Below are 21,506 nucleotides of genomic sequence, written 5' to 3'. Positions count from 1 at the left end.
CTGAAAACCATGGCACTAGAACTACATGACGCATGCACAAGCTTCAGTAGTCGATGCAATCAAGGGGAAGAAAGGATATCAGTGACTGAAGATCAAAAGAATGAAATGAAGCGAGAAGTTTAGAGAAAAAAGAATAAACAGAAACAAAGTCTCCAAGAAATATGGGATTATATGAAAAGACCAAATCTACATCTGATTGGTGTACCCGAAAGTGACAGGGAGAACAGAACCAACTTGGAAAATGCTCTTCAGGATATTATCCAGGAGAACTTCCCCAACCTAACAAAGCAGGCCAACTTTCAAATTCAGGAAATACAGAGAATGTCACAAAGATACTGCTCGAGAAGAGCAACTCCAAGACACATAATTGTCAGATTCACCAAAGTAGAAATGAAGGAAAAAATATTAAGGGCAGCCAGAGAGAAAGGTTGGATTACGCACAAAGGGAAGCCCATCAGACTAACAGCGGATCTCTCGGCAGAAACTCTACAAGCCAGAAGAGAGTGGGGGCCAACATTCAACATTCTTGAAGAAAAGAATTTTCAACCCAGAATTTCATATCTAGCCAAACTAAGCTGCATAAGAGAAGGAGAAATAAAATCCTTTACAGACAAGCAAATGCTGAGAGATTTTGTCACCACCAGGCCTGCCTTACAAGAGATCCTGAAGGAAGCACTGAACATGGAAAGGAACAACCGGTACCAGCCACTGCAAAAACATGCCAAATTGTAAAGACCATCGATGACAGGAAGAAACTGCATCAACTAATGAGCAAACTAACCAGCTAACATCATAATGGCAGGATCAAATTCACATATAATGATATTAACCTTAAATGTAAATGGGCTAAATGCTCCAATTAAAAGACACAGACTGGCAAATTGTATTTGTATTCAGCACACTGTATTCAGGAGATCCATCTCACGTGCAGACACACACTTAGGCTCAAAATAAAGGAATGGAGAAAGGTCTACCAAGTAAATGGAAAATAAAAAAAAGCAGAGGTTGCAATCTTAGTCTCTGATGAAACAGACTTTAAACCAACAAAGATCAAAAGAGACAAGGAAGGCCATTACATAATGGTAAAGGGATCAATTCAACAAGAAGAGCTAACCATCTTAAATATATACGCACCCAATACAGAAGCACCCACATTCATAAAGCAAGTCCTTAGATACCTACAAAGAGACTTAGACTCCCACACAATAATAATGGGAGACTTTAACACACCACTGTCAACATTAGACAGATCAACGAGACAGAAAGTTAACAAGGATATCCAGGAATTGAACTCAGCTCTGCACCAAGCAGACCTAATAGACATCTACAGAACTCTCCATCCCAAAGCAACAGAATATACATTCTTCTCAACACCACATCGCACTTATTCCAAAACTGACCACATAGTTGGAAGTAAAGTACTCCTCGGCAAATGTAAAAGAACAGCAATTATAACAAACTGTCTCTCAAGACCACAGTGCAATCAAACTAGAACTCAGGATTAAGAAAATCAATCAAAACTGCTCAACTACATGGAAATTGAACAACCTGCTCCTGAATGACTACTGAGTACATAAAGAAATGAAGGCAGAAGGCCGGGCGTGGTGGCTCAAGCCTGTAATCCCAGCACTTTGGGAGGCCAAGACGGGTGGATCACGAGGTGAGGAGATCGAGACCATCCTGGCTAACACGGTGAAACCCCGTCTCTACTAAAAAATACAAAAAACTAGCCGGGCGAGGTGGTTGGCGCCTGTAGTCCCAGCTACTTGGGAGGCTGAGGCAGGAGAATGGCGTGAACCTGGGAGGCGGAGCTTGCAGTGAGCTGAGATCCGACCACTGCACTCCAGCCTGGGTGACAGAGCGAGACTCTGTCTCAAAAAAAACTCAAAAAAAAAAAAAAAGAAATGAAGGCAGAAATAAAGATGTTCTTTGAAACCAATGAGAACAAAGATACAACATACCAGAATCTCTGGGACACTTTTAAAGCAGTGTGTACAGGGAAATTTATAGCACTAAATGCCCACAAGAGAAAGCAGGAAAGATCTAAAATTGACACCCTAACATCACAATTAAAAGAACTAGAGAAGCAAGAGCAAACACATTCAAAGCGAGCAGAAGGCAAGAAATAACTAAGATCAGAGCAGAACTGAAGGAGATAGAGACACAAAAAACCCTTCAAAAAAATCAATGAATCTAGGAGCTGGTTTTTTGAAAAGATCAACAAAATTCATAGACCGCTAGCAAGGCTAATAAAGAAGAAAAGAGAGAAGAATCAAATAGACGCAATAAAAAATGATACCGGGGATATTACCACTGATCCCACAGAAACACAAACTACCATCAGAGAGTACTATAAACACTTCTGCACGAATAAGCTAGAAACTCTAGAAGAAATGGATAAATTCCTGGACACATACATCCTCCCAAGACTAAACCAGGAAGAAGTTGAATCCCCAAAGAGACCAATAACTAGCTCTGAAATTGAGGCAATAATTAAGAGCCTACCAACCAAAAACAGTCCAGGACCAGATGGACTCACAGGCGAATTCTACCAGAGGTACAAAGAGGAGTTGATACCATTCCTTCTGAAACTATTCCAACCAACAGAAAAAGAGGGAATCCTCCCTTACTCATTTTATGAGGCCAACATCATGCTGATACCAAAGCCTGGCAGAGACACAACAAAAAAAGAGAATTTTAGACCAATATCCCTGATGAACATCAATGCAGAAATCCTCAATAAAATACTAGCAAACCGAATGCAGCAGCACATCAAAAAGCTTATCCGCCACGATCAAGTGGGCTTAAAATCCCTGGGATGCAAGGCTGGTTCAACATACACAAATCAATAAACGTAATCCATCATATAAACAGAACCAAAGACAAAAACCACGTGATTATCTCAACAGATGCAGAAAAGGCCCGCAACAAAATTCAACAGCCCTTCATGCTAAAAATTCTCAATAAACTAGGTATTGATGGGATGTATGTCAAAATAATAAGAGTTATTTATGACAAACACACAGCCAATATCATGCTGAATGGGCAAAAACTGGAAGCGTTCTCTTTGAAAACTGGCACAAGACAAGGATGCCCTCTCTCATCACTCCTATTCAACACAGTGTTGGAAGTTCTGGCCAGGATAATTAGGCAGGAGAAAGAAATAAAGGGTATTCAATTAGGAAAAGAGGAAGTCAAATTGTCCCTGTTTGCAGATGACATGATTGTATATTTAGAAAACCCCATCGTCTCGGCCCAAAATTTCCTTAAGCTGGTAAGCAACTTCAGCAAAGTCTCAGAATACAAAATCAATGTGCAAAGATCACAAACATTCCTATACACAAATAACAGACAGCCAAATCATGAGTGAACACCCTTTCACAATTGCTTCAAAGAGAATAAAATACCTAGGAATCCAACTGACAAGGGATGTGAAGGACCTCTTCAAGGAGAACTACAAACCACTGCTCAACAAAATAAAAAAGGACACAAACAAACGGAAGAACATTCCATGCTCATGGATAAGAAGAATCAATATCGTGAAAATGGCCATACTGCTCAAGGTAATTTATAGATTCAATGCCACCCCCATCAAGTTACTAATGACTTTCTCCACAGAATTGGAAAAAACTACTTTAAAGTTCATACGGAACCAAAAAAGACCCCGCATTGCCAAGACAATCCTAAGCCAAAAGAACAATGCTGGAGGCATCATGCTACCTGACTTCAAACTATACTACAAGGCTACAGTAACCAAACAGCATGGTACTGATACCAAAACAGAGATATAAACGAATGGAACAGAACAGAGGTCTCAGAAATAACACTACACATTTACAACCATCTGATCTTGGACAAACCTGACAAAAACAAGATATAGGGAAAGAATTCCCTATTTAATAAACAGTGCTGGGAAAACTGGCTAGCCATACGTAGAAAGCTGAAACTGGATCCCTTCCTTACACCTTACACAAAAATTAATTCAAGATGGATTTAAGAGTTAAAAGTTAGACCTAAAACCATAAAAACCCTAGAAGATAACCTAGGCAATACCATTCAGGACATAGACATGGGCAAGGACTTCATGACTAAAACACCAAAAGCAATGGCAACAAAAGTCAAAATTGACAAATGGGAGCTAAAGAGCTTCTGCACAGGAAAAGAAACTACCATCAGAGTGAACAGGCAACCTACAGAATGGGAGAAAACTTTTACAATCTACCCATCTGACAAAGGACTAATATCCAGAATATACAAAGAACTCAAACAAATTTACAAGAAAAAATCAAACCACCCCATCAAAAACTGGGCAAAGGATATGAACAGACACTTCTCAAAAGAAGACATTTATGCAGCCAACAGACACATGCAAAAATGCTCATAATCACTGGCCATCAGAGAAATGCAAATCAAAACCACAATGAGATATCATCTCACACCAGTTAGAATGGCAATCATTAAAAAGTTAGGAAACTACAGGTGCTGGAAAGGATGTGGAGAAATAGGAACACTTTTACACTGTTGGTGGGACTGCAAACTAGTTCGACCATTGTGGAAGACAGCGTGGCAATTCCTCAAGGATCTAGAACTAGAAATACCATTTGACCCAGTCATCTCATTACTGGGTATATACCCAAAGGATTATAAATCACGCTGCTATAAAGACACATGCACACATATGTTTACTGCAGCACTATTCACAATAGCAAAGACTTGGAATCAACCCAAGTGTCCATCAATGATAGACTGGATTAAGAAAATGTGGCACATAGACACCATGGAATACTATGCAGCCATAAAAAAGGTTGAGTTCATGTCCTTCGTAGGGACATGGATAAAGCTGGAAAGCATCATTCTGAGCAAACTATCACAAGGACAGAAAACCAAACACCGCATGTTCTCATTCATAGGTGGGAACTGAACAGTGAGAACACTTGGACACAGCGTGGGGAACATCACACACCAAGGCCTATCGTGGGAAGGGGGAGTGGGGAGGGGGGAGGGATAGCATCAGGAGATATACCTAATGTAAATGACGAGTTAATGGGTGCAGCACACCAACATGGCACATGTATACATATGTAACAAACCTGCACGTTGTGCACATGTACTCTAGACCTTAAGGGACTAAAAAAAAAATTTAAAAAAAAAGAAAATAGAAAGACAATTTTTCTTAGGTTCCCACCACCTGAAAAGGAAACTCTTTAGATGGTAAAATGCAAAACGAATGCTGACAAGAAGGGATTGCAGCCCACAATGAGTGATGCAGATATAAGAAAATGTTACTTTTTCTTTACAAATTCGAAAGGAGTTTGTCTTCTAGTCTCAACACATGTTTCACAAAATAATGAGAGAACTTCTGGGTGGAAGCACTAAAAGGAGGGAGGTGACCTCTGAGGTGCTGCGGAGGTCTGAGACATGAGGCGACCCCGGGAGAGGAAATGCCTGAGCAACGGGCGGAAAAGCGCAGCTTCAGCACTGGCATTCGGTTTGTTTGCTGACTTATTAGCTGTCTCCTCGTAAAGGCAATTCGATTAATCAAAAGTACGGATGATGTGATGGGTAATTTCATGTGTCAATTTGACTAGGCCGGGGGTCCCAGATATTTGGTCAAACGTCATTCTACATGTTTCTGCAAGGGTGTTCTGGGAGGACATTAACAATTTAATTGGTCGAGTGAAACACTCTGCCCTCCATATGTGGATGGGCCTCATCCAATCAGCTGAAGGCCTGGATAGAACAAAAATACCCCCTACCACCACCAGAAAAGAGAGAATTCTCTAGAATTCATCTGCAGCAGCAGCTCTTCTTGCTTGTCGGCCTTCAAACAGAACGTCAACTCTCCTTCAATCTCCAGCCCGCCAGCTCACCCCGCAGATGGGATTTCCCAGGCTCCATAACCACACAAGCCAGTTCCTTACAGTAAATCTCCTATGTATATCCTATTCATTCTATTTCTCTGACACAGAGGCTATAAAGAAAATTTGGGGAGTGGTGGTTAAAAAAGAGAATCTGGGTCCACATTACTCTGACAGGTTGGAATGCAGTTTGAGTCTAATTAAATGGTAAATGACAGTTGTAGGTGATAAATACCTATATTTCAATTCAAAATACCAACTGTAAAAGTAAAGGGGCTTTTAGGTCAAAGTTGGCTTCTCAGTTTTATTTTTATAATACTACCCTGAACGCTATAACCCTGCTGACCTTCTCATCATTCCCTGTGTTCAGTCTCATCATTACTTCAGTCTCATCATTCCCTGTGTTTCCATGAATCTGAGCTAGCCACCCATTTATTCACATTCTATAGATACTGACTACTGATCACTTTCTGGGCGTGGTGCTAGGTGCTGGTGACACAAAATGCCTCTCAATTATATCACAGGCATGTGACAGTAATATATGCAAAAGCTACAGCTATACAATAAGCCCAGTGTAATAAGAGAGGCCCATAAAGGTACCTATTGTGGATTTTCCATGAAAAGAGTAATGAAAGTGAGGAAGTGGGGTCAGGAAAGGATCATACAGTTTGGTTTGTAGTATTCCAAGAGAAATTAGGGAAAAGGTATTGTGGATTTTCCAGGGGAAAAAATAAATGCAAAGACATGGTGATAGGAAAAAAGTGACATGCCCAGCTGAGGGAGACAGTCCCATGGGGGCAGGACAAATGGGGAAGGGAATTAGGAACTCAGAAAAGCCGAGGAGAAAAACTGAAGATGCTGGTGTGTTTTTCTTAGGAGTTTGAATCTAATATTGAAAAATATTGAAAAATGTAACTGTGAAATGCAGCATGAAGGCAAAACTTGCTTCCTTAACGTAAATGTGTTAAAACTGAATAAATACACGGACTCATTCTGTAGACAGGTGCCCTATGGTTATCAACTACACTGTGGCAGGTCACCTCCTCTGCCCTGCCTTGTATTTCTTGGCTCTCCTTTTACTCTGGCCAGTGCTGGGCTAACCGGCTCCTCACAGTATAATGTGGCAGCACCTTCCTAAGTGTTCTTAGGAAGTCATTCCTGAGTTAAGTGTTCGAGTTCTCTGTTTGTCCCTTGGCCTCTTGGCCTCTTAGAGTTCTTGACCTGCGATGCGTGCAGACACCCAGTCACAACCCATTCATTCATATTCCTCTGCTGAGAGCCAGGAGTCAGCGCCCCAAGGGCAGGGCTGAATCCCTGGACAGGACTCCGGATACACGCACTCCCCCTGCTGTCTCAGAGGCACAGCTGTGAGACACATTCTACCGGCTTCCTGAGAGCTCCCCAGCGAGTTCAGGCCCCAGGTGCCCACAGAAGTGACCAGCTCAGTGATGTCCCCTTTTGCTGGATTTTTCTTCTCTATTCCATTCTTCCCCCTTTTATGAGCTCACTTTCCAGAAGAGGCTACCTGCACCAATGCCCATCACAGGCTCAGCTTTCTAAGAAAACTCTGGCTGGGACAGCGGACTTTCCAGAATGGAACGTGGGCAGTATTCTAAAATACTAAATAAAACACAATAGGAAAATCCAAGGGATGAATGTCACATGGCACGAAGAAGGAGGTAGAGGACATCTGCCTGGCCTGCCGAAAACAAAACAAATTGACAGTCAACGCTGGCCACCCAGGAGAAGAGCTTTGTCACAGCAATTCTTCCTCACATCCCAGAAAAGAGAGGAAGAAATGAGGACAGTAGAATCAACTGTGCCATCCAAAAAAGGAAGGCTGCCCAATCTCTTCTCTAGAATGTGTCAACTGTGATTTCTGAAATGACATACGCTATTTTTATATTGCAGTGTTTGCTTATCTATAGGTAAGATCTTCTCACTATTTCTTATGTCATGTTATCATGTTATCATTCATGAAGACGACGACCACTGCACAGACAAGTACACTGTGAAGAACCGTGAAGAGAGACTTTACCCTACTTGCAAGCTAACAAATGAGCCTGCCAGTTTGTTTCATGGTTGCGGCAGAAGATTCCTGGGTCAAAGCAAAGGACTGTATTACTTACAGCATAGCAAACAATATGAGCATCAGCATGTCTGCATCAATTTCCTTGCCTCCAAGTCCGTTGGGGGAACAGGGATGGGCACAGATGGATGTGTGCACACGCAGCGGGTCACATGACAAGTGAGGAGCCCTGAGCTCAGGGAATTCAGAGTTTCCTATGGGCAGTAGGCATTGCTTGCCTTTTGGCAACATTGCTGAAACAAATCTCTTATAGTTCAAGATGTGTTGATAAGCGTGTTAAGCTTATTTTTATACATGAAAAATAGCAAATTATTTTATATGGTTATTCACAGTATCTCAAAATCTATGTGATATTTTTAGTAGCTTAGTTTTATTATAATTTTAAAAGACCATTTAGGTTCCTTTAATAATGGACGAGAATAAAAAGAGATAAATTAGTTGCTTTCTTAAAGCTAAGCAACATCATTTTCTATTGAGGAACCCAAAACTTTTCCTAACTTTTACAAATGTTTGTAAATTGTAGGTTCTGTGACAGCCTGTGCTATAAAATTTCATAGGCTTATAAGAGCTTTCTTAACACAACTGTGGACTTTTCTCCTGATGTCGTACAGCAGTTCAAATCAGCACAAGAATCACAAACCCTATATTTGAACAGCTATATAACATTATATATTTATTTTCCCATTTGATGTTGCATTACTTTTTCTACCAATCTTCTAACAATAAATTCATAAATATCTTAATTATAGCAAACATGAAGTTCTTAAAGTTGAGAATCATCATATATATTTCTATTACAGAGATATATTCTTCAAAAAGTCATCTAAAATAGGAAACCCAATTGGGAGACACCTTAAAAGGCAATCTGCCACAACAGAGGCTTTGCTTAAAATACTGTTCTCTCTGTATTTGTGTTAATAATTGATTTGTTGGCCGGGCGCAGTGGCTCAGCCTGTAATCCCAGCACTTTGGGAGGCCGAGACGGGTGGATCACGAGGTCAGGAGATCGAGACCATCCTGGCTAACACGGTGAAACCCCGTCTCTACAAAAAAATACAAAAAACTAGCCGGGCGAGGTGGCGGGCTCCTGTAGTCCCAGCTACTCGGAAGGCTGAGGCAGGAGAATGGCGTGAATCCGGGAGGCAGAGCTTGCAGTGAGCTGAGATCCGGCCACTGCACTCCAGCCTGGGCGACAGAGCGAGACTCCGTCTCAAAAAAAAAAAAATAAAATAAAAATAATTGATTTGTCTTCGAAATTAAATTAGGAATCTATTGTATCTAGTGGACTTGAAATCAAAGCCCCTTCCCCATTCCTTATCTTCACTGCTGTGTTCAAAAAGACTAGACTCCAGGGACCTGTTAGAAGCTGGGTTAGAGATAGGATGTCTGAGAGACACCCTTCTTTCACAGTCTGAGGATATGCATGTGTGTGTATGTGTGTGGGGAGCAGGTGGAGGAGGTTAACTGTACCAGGGCAGGCATAATACTATATTTTAAATCCCTCCTTCTGTTATAAATGTAAGCTGCAAATAGTCTCTGCTCCCAGTGGCAGTAATCATAAACTCACTTAGTTCTGCCTGTAATTTTATTTAATTTAACATGTGACATTGAGACAGTTTTTTAATTCACTTATAACTTCTTCCTCACCCACATTCCAGCCAAATAAATATATACTTATAGAAAAATGTGACTGTTTTCCTGGGCACCCCAACAATTCAACTGTCCCTAAAACACCAGGTTCAACTTAAATTCTATTAGTTTGTCTGAGGGCTAAGATATCTAAAAATCCAAGTCAAAGTATCATTTGCGCATATGGAGGCAGCTCTGATTTAACAGATATCTAAAATTGATAGGTAATATTTTAGATCAAATCACTCCATTAAGACAAAGACTAATTCAATTGCTTGCTCAGTTTCCAAAGAAACCCTTCCATTTCAGTCTAGTGTTCCATAAACATTGACTTTACATTAAAAGGACAGTGAAGAGACCTGAGCTGGCCAGAAAGTTGAAGCTCAAGGTTGTAGAAGATTTGAGTTACCAAGTCCAAGCCTTCTAAAAGTTTCCCAATATGTATGTATATCATTTCCCTAACTCTACACTTGCCTGAGAAACAATGACATTCAATAACTTTTTTCCATTGGATTTGGTTACAAAAGAAGTCAAGGAACTACAAGAAATGCATTTCCTGGAAAAATATAATATTATACATATATTATATATTCAAAACTCTGTAAAGCATATAAAGTATAAGCACATACTGAATTATAAGGCATAACTCAATATGTTGATTTTAACCTAAAATTTTCTTAAGGCCTCAATTGCAAATGCTTTAATTGCCAACGGTTCATAAACACATGTGTGAATTAGAAGCAAGTAATATCCTCTGTTTTTAAACTCTCAAAAAATGTGATTATACTTAATCAAAAGTAATTCAAACCACAGCCCAGGCAATACATATTAGACCATGTCCTCTTGGTAATTTAATTCTTAGCAATAATTTCAATTGCTGCCTTATTAAGTAGGTATGCTACTTAAATTATAATCCTGTAGTTATAAGGTTAAAACTATTTTAAAATCTCAAATGTTTTTAGGTTTCGATCACTCTTATTATTATTATGACAAAAATGTTCATTAACTGAAACACATGCAGTATCATTTTTAGCCCCCACTTTGCGGTGTTTTTTAATTTTTATTACCAGAGTAGTCATTTCATTATAAAATTTTAACCAGGCTAAGCATATACTCCATTTTTTTTTTTGAAAAATAGATTTACTGTAGGCCTGTCAAGGCTATCATAGTAAGTAATGAATTTCACACTTTCCTTCTATACCGTATCACAACACATCAAGCAGATATATGAAATCCTTGACAAAAGACATTTAAAACAATTCTATGCTTTATATGTCAAGTGGAAAAGGAGTATTTTTTCTACAGTGACAGAGCAGACTTGACACTTGCACAATCATGTACAACCAAGCGTTTGCACAGGCTCTTACAACGTGGAGCAACCCGGCCGAGGGGCAAGCAACCTTCCAGTGAAGAGTCTCATCAAAAGTGCGGAAGCCCATTCCAGACCAGGCGACAGTCAGTCTGAGGGTTCATTCAGATATCCAAGCTTTAAAAAGTACCTCGAAGATGATACAGATGTCCTAGGCAATAAACTTCCCAAAAAGAATGGAGAACAATCCCAAGGCCAATTACACCTTTTTCATTCAGAAATCCAGGCTAATTTGATTTAGAGTCATACATAAATGAACTGCTATTTCTCAATAATTGTTTGATTTTTTCAGCCTCTTTATTTTTAATCTACATCTCTTAGGTAAAATTCATCAATTTAACTACCTTTATCTGAGTTTTTCTACTGGTCCATGTTTCCTTTAAACACAAGTTTGAATGGTTTTTTAAAGTAACCATTTGACTTTGAAACAAATTTACAGAAAACATGGAAGAACTATGCTAATATGCTGTATCACCCCTGAATACTTCAATGTGCATTTCCTACAACAAAGATGTTCTCCTATATAACCATAATATGATCATCACAGTCATCATGGATAAAGTTCCAATATTTAATCCGCAAATCTTGTTCAAGTTTCACCAATTCCCAGTCATGTCCTTTATAACACAAGCATTTAACACAGAATAGTATTTAGTTGCCTTTGTTTTCTTAGTCTCTGTCAATCTGGAATGCCGCCTTCCTCACCCCACTCAACCTCTGACAACCTGCTATAGGTCACCACCAGTGCTGTCTCCTGTCTCTCCAGGTCCCCATCCTTGCTATGCTGTGGATGCTCACCTTACCCCGCTGGTTTCTGAATGCTCCGCCATGGCCCTGGGCCTCCCCACTACCCAGCATGGATGCCTAAGCTGAACTGAAAGACTTTGGACTCCACTGTTCAGAAAGAGAACGGGAGAGGAAGAGGAAGAAGAATACCAAGTAATTGGATTTTCTTTTTTTCATGATCGAACCAATGTCTTGAAATTATCATTTCCACAGGCTACTTATGCTCTGTAATGTTTGTATAGAGTTTGGTGAAAATGAATAAAGGCATCTGAACTCCTTTTTTTTTTTTTTTTTTTTAGACAGAGTCTCACTCTGCCGCCCAGGCTGCAGTGCAGTGGCGCAATCTCAGCTCACTGCCTCCTCACAGGCACCTGCCACCATGCCTGGCTAATTTTTTTGTATTTTTAGTAGAGACGGGGTTTCACCCTGTTGGCCAGGCTAGTTTCAAACTCCTGACCTCAAGTGATCCACCTGCCTCGGCCTCCCAAAACGCTGGGATTACAGACGTGAGCCACCACGCCAAGTCTAAACTCCATTTTTTATACAGTACCATTTGACACTAAAATTAAAAGTCTGTTACTCATCTGCAGAATCTCTCTTTAAATGGTATTACTAAAAGGTCCAAAATGAAACATCTGCAAAAATAATTATTCCTATACTCTGTGAGATATCTTTCCTGACACATTTTACATCATAAGTGAGTTTCCTAACTAACCCACACACACACTCTATAGTAGGCTTATCCTTCTTTCTCCAGGCTGGCTGGCAAACTTGAAAAACCTAACCATTTAGGGGAAAAATTGAGGCAATTAAAAGTAAAAGTGTTTTAGGCTAAGTAATGAATAAATTAACCCACTGAAAAGTTACATCAAAGGCTATTACTCAGCATTTTACCAATTACAGGACTTTCTGCAACATCTGTCCAGCCATTTGTTTGTGTATCCCTGGGATCAGTGCCCAGAGTTCAATCATTCTCTTTATTCTTCCTGTTGTTTTCAGGGACTGGATGAGAGCAATAAGTGACCTTTCGCACATTCCCAGGCAGGGAGACAAATTGATAGAGTCGGAAAATAACTCTTAGATAAATTGTGACTAACCCAACTCTTATTACAAGACACAAATATGGATTAATCTAAGCTACAATGGAAGTCAGATTTGCCCACACCCCTCCTCCCACACCACAATGTCTTCGTGTTCAGAAAGAAACGGCCGAGTCACAAGGATGATTTTAACATGAAGAGATGTGTTCAAGTCTTTGTTCCCGTCCTTTGGTGAAGGATAAACAGATAAAACAACATAAGGAAAATGCAAGAATCTAGGGTCTGCCCTCAGAATTTTATACCCACTTCCACTGAAAAGTTCAGAAGAAAAAACAGGTGACACATTTATTGCTTCTATATTAACAGTAACTATCGTCAAATGCAAAGAAGGCAGTCCTTTCTGGATACTGTATCCTCAAAAAGATGAAGCCTATGCAGGATGATTCAAAATAGTCTAAACAAACAAAGAGCAAGTCTACAGGCACTGAAGTTAGGAAAACATTTCCCCTCACGCAGAATCCTCCTAACAAAGTTTTCCCATGTATTGTCGGGTCAACTAACATTCAGATAAACTGCACATAATCCCTAAAATGCCAAATGTTTACAGAGCTTTTTGTTTGGTTTGTTTCTGAGACGGAGTTTTGCGTTTTGCTCTTGTCGCCCAGGCTGGAGTGCTATGGCGCCATCTCGGCTCACTGCAACCTCCACCTCCCAGGTTCAAGCGATTCTCCTGCCTCAGCCTACTGAGTAGCTGAGATTATAGGCACCTGCCACCACACCAGCTAATTTTTTGTGTTTTTAGTACAGACAGGGTTTCACCATGTTGGCCAAGCTGGTCTCGAACTCCTGACCTCAGGTGATCCACCCACCTCGGCCTCCCAAAGTGCTGGGATTACAGACATGAGCCACCACGCCCGGCCTAGAGAGCTCTTCTCATGAAGGGCCATTTCATGCCGTCATCAACAGGCTGCCTTGGTGGGTGCCCAATGTGCTTCTGGAAAACCAGCTGTGAATAACGTGAGCAACTCGTGGTGTCTACCTGAGAAGGAAACTTTTCAATGTCCTTATTGACTTTCTTCTTGGTATTCAAGGTGGTCTCATTATTATAGTTACATAGTTTCATCTGGAAGAATTACTTGATCTAAAAGGTAATTTAAAATTAGTAAAATTTATTAGATATGAAGATACTACATTTCATCAATGAAAGAAGACTGAAAACACCCACAAAATTAGTATTGAAATTCTAAGCGTCACTCAGCGACTGGCAAGAGCCCTGTCTGGTGCTAAGTCCATTTGGAACATCTGTCCCTGCCCTCCCCTCCTCCAAGAAGAATGTTCACTGTAAACGAGAAGAGCTTAATTTCTACGGGCTTTGTAATCCTGCCACTGGATGCCAAGCAAAATGACTATCAATACAACTAATCCTGAGAATAAAAAATCATCACAACTATGCAACAAAAACAGGAAAGGTGGTGTCAGGGTCTCACTCAGATTTCATTGCTTTGCTTTTCTCCAGGAAGGTCTTTTTGAAGCCTTGTTTATTTAATAGTAAGAGTGACCTCTAGTGACTTATCTTGTTGTTGTATTTTGCCAGTTGATTGGTGAATTACTCTAGCATGCGTTTCTATAAGTAATTCAATTATGTATTTATTTAAGCCAAACAGCAGTTTCCATTACAAGACCTAAGGATTTTGATTTGATGTAAGTAACCACGTTTTATTAACAAAGCCTTCTCACAAAAGCAGATTAAAGTTGAATCTGAAACACGGTACAGCATCTGACCAAAGGAGTCTAGTCAGTGCGTTTTTGGGAGGGGCACACCAAGTGTAGGATTAACTGAGGCACAGCTGAATCGTGATGCACAGTGAGTGCATGAACCCACGTTGTGTGCCCTGTGTGTGAAGAACCCAGGCTTGAGCCGGCAGCTAGAACAGCACTGAGCTACGGCAAACTTTCCATGACAGCTTAGGAGAACTGCTGGAAGCTCCCCTTGGTTATTCCGGAGTAATCTAAATTTACAAACATGGCCACTAGCACTTATTGGAACTTATTTCAAAGGAGATTTTCGTAGGAGGGGGCTGAGGCTGAGAGCGGGAATATGCCACCGAAAGACAAATAAAAGTGATTTCAGAAGAAGGAGGAAGACATTTTAAAAATTGTAATCTCATGGTTTGATTAATCAAGAAAGAAAGACAACTCCCTGATAGAGATTTACTCCAAGCCAATATACATATATATATATATGTAATGTTGTGTAAACATTTTTATGTGCGATAAAATACGGGTACATTACGATTTGCTCAACCGTCTGGAATATCACCATTATATCAGAATCATAGCCCATTCTAGAAATAAAGGCTTCCTAGGTGTTTACCAAATTAAGGAAAATAAAAAACAGGGAACCTAATGGCAAATTAAATAATGTAAAATATTAGCATCCAGAGAGGAATAATCTTCAAGATCACCTAAATGACTGGCTGAGTTTTGTCTTTAAGCAAGAACTTTCTACTATGAGAAACCAAGCCCCTGGCAGGGGTGTCCGAGTGTTATTCCCTTAGTAGTTAAGGCAGGTTATTAATTTGGGGTTCTTAAATTTAGTTTCGCCTACAGGCGCTCTGTCCCTACAGTGCATGGAAGTTAATTAGCATCTTAACTCTGAAGCTGCCAAGGTCGGCAAAACTGTAAGCTGCTAACATCTAAGTCGATGCAGTATGATGTAATGTCTGCCAGGTTTTTCCCTGTTAGACTTAATTCCTATAAAATGTTTCAATCCTAAAAAGGAATAAATGACAGCATTTGCAGGCTAATCTCTTATTTAGATGTTCTTTTCAGGTTTTACAAAAACGTCCACTTTCTCAATGAATATTCAAATACATAGATTAAAAAGTCAAAACAGGCATGGTATATCTTAGACTACCCCACAGGAGGAAAGTCTATTGTAAACAAATTCGTCTTTTTCGGGTTGCAATTCCATAGAATTTTTTTTAAGGTTCCTTGTGTTCAGGAACATGTTCTGCAATTCCACTTCCAAATATTACCCACAATAAAAAATACAAAGTTCTCCTGACAGCCTAGGGTAAGTTTTAAACCATTTGCGGTACTTACGTGGCCTTCCTGCTCCTACGGGGCTCCAAGCGTGAGTGGGGAGAAGGAGCAGCACCTGGAGGACGGCCCAGGCCGCCGAAGCCATGCTCACTTTGGCCAGGCGCCCTGCGACCCGGGCACGGCGATGGCCGCTCTGCGTCGCTCCTGCTCTCACTCCCGTCCCCTGCGCGGCTCCGACGCTTCTCTCTCCCCTCTCCAGTGCCCGGCTCTCTTCCCCACGCACTGGCAGCCCCGCCCGTCGGGGAGAAGCCGCAGCCTCTCCTCCCCGCTGCAGACGCTCCCGCCTAGCAGCGCCGGGCCCCAGGCTTCTCCGAGGTCGGCCCCGCGGACTCGCACCGCAGCTTCCTGGAGCGCTCGGGGCCGCGCGGCGCCGCCCCAGGCTCGGAGGCGGCAGGCGCGAGACGTCCCGGACACTAGGCGCGGGAGGCGGTCGGCGGCCACGCGAGTCAAGAGGCGAGCGAGCGGGACAGGCGCCCCAGCTCCGCCAGGCGCTCTCCTCCCGTTACACCCGTAGCTCCCTCCGTCCCTCCCTCCCACCGGGGCGGGGCGGCCGCGGGGCACGGACTCGCACCAAAGACCGCGCCGCCAGCCTCCGCCTGCAGGTGGAGAACGCCGGGCTTTATCACTCCGCTAGTCACCGAGCGCGGTCGGCGCGCAGGAAAATCCTGTCCTGTTTGATTTCAAATAGGGAAGATGGAGCAGAACTAACTCCTCGGCGTGTACTCGGGCAGACGCGCGCACTCTTTGATTTTGCTAGGAATTCTGACTTGTAGAGAACCAAGCTGGGAAACCGAGCCAGGAGCAGGGCGAGGCCACTGAGCCCGGGTTGTGCGAGTGCAAGCCTTTATTTAAAGTTTTGATATTTTGTCTATCATGGATTTTTTTTTTTTTTTTGCTATTACATTCAATTTTAAAACTATTTCATTCATTCAAGATTAGTGTTACTTAACAGTTGCGCCTGAGACTAGTGCGTTACTCCCTTCACCCTAGTCCTGGCCTTGGTGGAAATCTAAATTTATATTTTATCCCTGCTTTCTGTCCAAAGGAGCGACCCCTGCAAGTGTAGGATGAGGAGCTCAATCCAGCAGCGGCTAACACTGCACTCCTTGCGCGCCTGCTGTGTGCTGTGGGGCGGGTTGTGTGGGGCGCGGGGGTCGCGGGGCGAGTCTTTCTCTTTCTCTCTTCCTCTGCTTCTCAAATTCACAGGACGGGCAAAGATTGACAAACTCACATTACCACCACCGCGAGGTTCCAAAAAAAAAAAAAATACTAACTTTTAGGTGGTATCTCAAAGAAACAGCTTTTAATCTTCCCTTTGGAAAGAGAACTTTGAAAGCCTTTTTCTTCATTAAAGTGAATTCAAATGTAACACTGATAGAAGAACCACCTTACAAAGTCATTCTTGAATTATTAATTGAGTTCACTTAAACTACTTTTGCACAAGAACTCTGTAAATAGCGCCTCTTTTATTACAGAAAAAATTATAAATCTAAAGTTTTGATTGACAGATCAGTTGCCTTCAGTGAGATAGAAAGAGAGAAAATGGAAATCATTTTCTAAATTGGACCTAGAGTAAAACAACAAATGTCAATCTATTATTGTACCAATTTGTCAGACGTCAGAAGGAGTCTTGAAAAATGTGAACTTGGTCGGGTGCGGTGGCTCACACCTGTAATCTCAGCACTTTGGGAGGCCGAGGGGGGCGGATCACGAGGTCAGGCGCTCCAGATCATCCTGGCCAATATGGTGAAACCCCGTCTCTACTAAAATACAAAAAATTAGCTGGGCATGGTGGCGCGTGCCCGTAGTCCCAGCTACTCGGGAGGCTGAGACAGGAGAATCGCTTGAACCCGGGAGGCAGAAGTTGCAGTGAGCAGACATCGTGCCACTGCACTCCAGCCTGGTGACAGAGCAAGACTGTCTCAAGAAAAAAAAAAAAAAGTGAACTTGGGTGTTCAAAGTGTTAGGCTTAGTGGAGAAAGGCCAAGAAACTTCTACGGTGGTAGACATTTACAATTTTAAAAAATGGCTTCATTAAACTGTAAAATCACTAGTGTAGTAAGGGTGAATGCATTTTTTACAACATTGGAGGAATATATTTATGAATATTATTCCCAATACATAAAATATACGTTTTACACACTTATAGGTACACTCAAAATTTGTCCCAAATTGTTCATGTCTACTAAATGTATACACTATTTTAAATGGTTAAAGCAATAAGCAATAAGAAAATGTCTTAGCATTTTCCTCTAAGACAGGAAGCTTGTAATTGTTGTTTTGATTCCCCTGCTTTTGACGTAAAACTTATTTAGGTTTATTCTACTTAAGTTTTTTGGTTAGGGGACTTGAAGTCCTTAGAATGCATTTTATGAAATGCATTTTATGTGGCTATAATTGCTGCTACATGGTTAAGTTATTATTTAAATCAGCATAGACACTTACTGTGGTGATAATGCTGGCAATGAACTTTGCTAAGAGTAGTGAGGCTCTAGAAATTACTTTGCCTAGTAGAGAAGCATCTGTCACAATCATCACACACTATGCATTTACTGGCCAAATGAAGGCATAAATTCGAGGTGGCTGATGTAACTGGAACACTGGATGTCCCGGTAAAAATATTCAATATCACAGATATAAATGTTTTATATGTTGCCGCTTTATTTCCTTTCTTCCCTACTTTCCATGGTAATGCAATTTAAACTGTGAAACTTCTCACTTACCTTCTATTTAACCTTAACATGGATAATAAATACATTTTATATTTCAATCTGGATAATGGTTGCATGATTCAACCAGAATAAGAAGGGAATAAGATCTATTTCGTAATAGCACATATTTAGGAAGTGAGTAGATTTATATTGGAACAAATGATGATACTGAGGTGGGTTTGATGACTGGCTTCTGGGTTATAAGAATGCAAGTGTTTGTTAAGACAGAGTCTTTTGAAATTTGTTCTTGAATATTTTGAATTAGAAAAGGAACATTTTAAAAAGAATTGTATAAAGATAATGTTAATAATTGCCACTATCATCACCCCAACCCCACTGAGGTAACCAATGATACGTAACAGGCTGACGGGCTGGTATGTGTCCTTGTGTATCCTTGTTTTGGCTCTTCTTCTTCTTTTTTTTTTTTTGAGGCAGAGTCTCACTCTGTCACCTAGACTGGAGTGCAGTGGTGTGATCTTTGCTCACTGCAACCTCTGCCTCCCAGGTTCAAGCAATTCTTGTGCCTCAGCCTCCTGAGTCGCTGGGACAACAGGTGAGCGCCACAACACTCGGCTAAGTTTTTGTATTTTTGGTAGGGACAGGGTTTTTCCATGCTGCCCAGGCTGATCTCCAAGTTACTGAGCTCAAGTGATCCACCCGCCTTGGCCTCCCAAAGTGTTGAGATTAGAGGCGTGAGCCATCACACTCAGCCTTGGCTCTTCTTATATGTAAACACATACAGCACGTAGAGTTGTGCTTATTTTGTTTCAATAAGGTTTTACCTTGTACTTTATGCTCTCATCCTGCAATTTTATCTTCTCTCTTTGTAGTATACCATGTGCGTTCCAGTCTAAGCTAGAACTTAGTTTTCAGTTCTATAAAATAGAGAATATAAAAATATAACCACATTTGCCTGCCAAATCTAATAGCACTTTAATTCCTAGATAGATCTACTTTCACAAATATACTACTTCTCAAAGAATTATTTTTCTTATGACATTTTTCTAAGCAATGCAATATGATATTAATCAGATTTTTGAAAACACTACTGCATTAGTCAAGGCCCAGAAAGAAAGCATGATTCGCTCAGATAGTTTAAAGGAACAGGCTGTAAAGAAAAGTGAAGGGGCCCCCTAGTGACGTTGTGGCACCCAAAGACAAGCAATAGCAGAAAGCCTTTGCCACCGACAGCAGAGGGACAGAGGGAGGAAAGGTTATTGCCAGACCTCCAGAAAGCAGCAGCCGAGGAACAGAAAGGTCTGCAGGAGCTGTAGTCATAGAAGTAAAAAAAGTTGTCAGAGCCTGGAAACAGGCGTGAGTAGGGAAGAAACTTTTTGAGCTCTGATTTCTGAAACCTTCCTTTGTCTGTGGGTGTCTCTCGTTAGCCAACACCAACTGGAAGTCAGCTGGGAGGGGAGCAGGGTGACACTCGGGCAGGAAGGGTGACACTGGGGCTGGAAGGGTAGAGGGTGGTTCTGAGGACCTCCAAAAAGAATGGTCGGCACATCCTAGAACATTAACACTTGTCAAATCAAAAAAAAAGTTTATTTTTGTTTTGTGCATTCATGTTCTTTAATGAAAGATTTATAAAGTAATGGCTTAGAATAGAAATCTAAAGCTTTTATTTTTTAAATTATGAACTGAAGTAATCATACTTGCTAGAAATTAAACCAGAACTTTGAGGTCAAATAGTTTACTCTTTCTTCTATTTATACTAACAGGAAAGATTAATAGTGCTGAATATCGTAGTTTTGAATGGAGCTTTGTATTAACTTCAACATCAAGAAATCACCAGAATCCACTTACCTTTCCTTATTTTTCACAGAAATAGAAAGATTGATGTTCTCATAGAGCAAAAAAGATGAGGTCTCACTTCTTGTGGCCTTCTAACATCCATCAGTATTTTAGGAAAACAATTCTCACATTTCAGGGCCAACTGGGAATTAAGTTGAGCTCAAACACAAAGGGAAATATTCTTTATAAAAACATTATAAATTATTTTTGTGAAATGAATAAACTAGCCTAAAATCTAATCCTTCCAAACTACAGTAGATTTAAAAAAAACAACAACAAGTGAATAAATGGTAAATAAGTTGAAATTTTTTTTCCAGTTTCTTATCACCGGCTAATTGGGAAGAATTGAAAAGTTAGAAGAGGAGAAAATTATAATCAATGGCTATTCCATTAAAAAATTGCCTATCTGTTTTATTGAAATTGATTCTATAGAGAGCCCCTGATTGCATATTTGATAAGGAACATTAACGCTGATACATAAAATACCATATGTGCTCATCTATGAAAGAAAGCATTCTTGGCTGGGCACAGTGGCTGTAATCTCAGCACTTTGGAAGGCCGAGGCGGACGGGATCACGAGGTCATGAGATCGAGACCATCCTGGCTAACACGGTGAAATCCCGTCTCTACTAAAAAATACAAAAAAAAAAAAAAAAACTAGCCGGGCGAGGTGGCGGCGCCTGTAGTCCCAGCTACGCAGGAGGCTGAGGCAGGAGAATGGCGGGAACCCGGGAGGCGGAGCTTGCAGTGAGCTGAGATCCGGCCACTGCACTCCAGCCTGGGCGACAGAGCGAGACTCCGTCTCAAAAAAAAAAAAAAAAAAAATAGCCAGGCATAGTAGCGGGTGCCTGTAGTCCCAGCTACTCAGCTACTTGGGACCCTGAGGCAGGAGAATCGCTTGAACCCCGGAGGCGGAGCTTGCAGTGAGCCAAGATCGCACCACCGCACTCCAGCATGGGCGGCGGAGCCAGACTCCGTCTCAAAAAAAAAAAAAAAAAAAAAGGAAGAAAGAAAGCATTCTCCCAAAATGTTTCGTTTATAGAAAAAGATAAATCTCACCCTAAATCTGTGTTAAACTTAAAGAAACAACAGGTAGTCACAGTTAGAATGTGATTTTAGGGACTA

At 41.1% G+C, this 21,506-nt stretch overlaps 1 protein-coding gene across 1 annotated transcript in view; it reads right to left on the bottom strand.

Annotated features, from left to right (window-relative positions):
- Nucleotides 1-21,506, bottom strand: part of LOC111528897 — a 102,044-nt gene that overhangs the window by 58,284 nt on the left and 22,254 nt on the right. The window contains exon 4 of the mRNA XM_031934010.1: nucleotides 15,877-16,372. Coding sequence (XP_031789870.1) covers nucleotides 15,877-16,372 — 496 coding nt within the window. The remainder of the gene's footprint in view (nucleotides 1-15,876; nucleotides 16,373-21,506) is intronic.

This window comes from Piliocolobus tephrosceles, chromosome 14, assembly GCF_002776525.5.
Source record: "Piliocolobus tephrosceles isolate RC106 chromosome 14, ASM277652v3, whole genome shotgun sequence".
NCBI lineage: Eukaryota > Metazoa > Chordata > Mammalia > Primates > Cercopithecidae > Piliocolobus > Piliocolobus tephrosceles.
The sequence above is the reverse complement of the archived record's forward strand: the minus strand, read 5'-3'. Positions and strand labels throughout refer to the sequence as shown.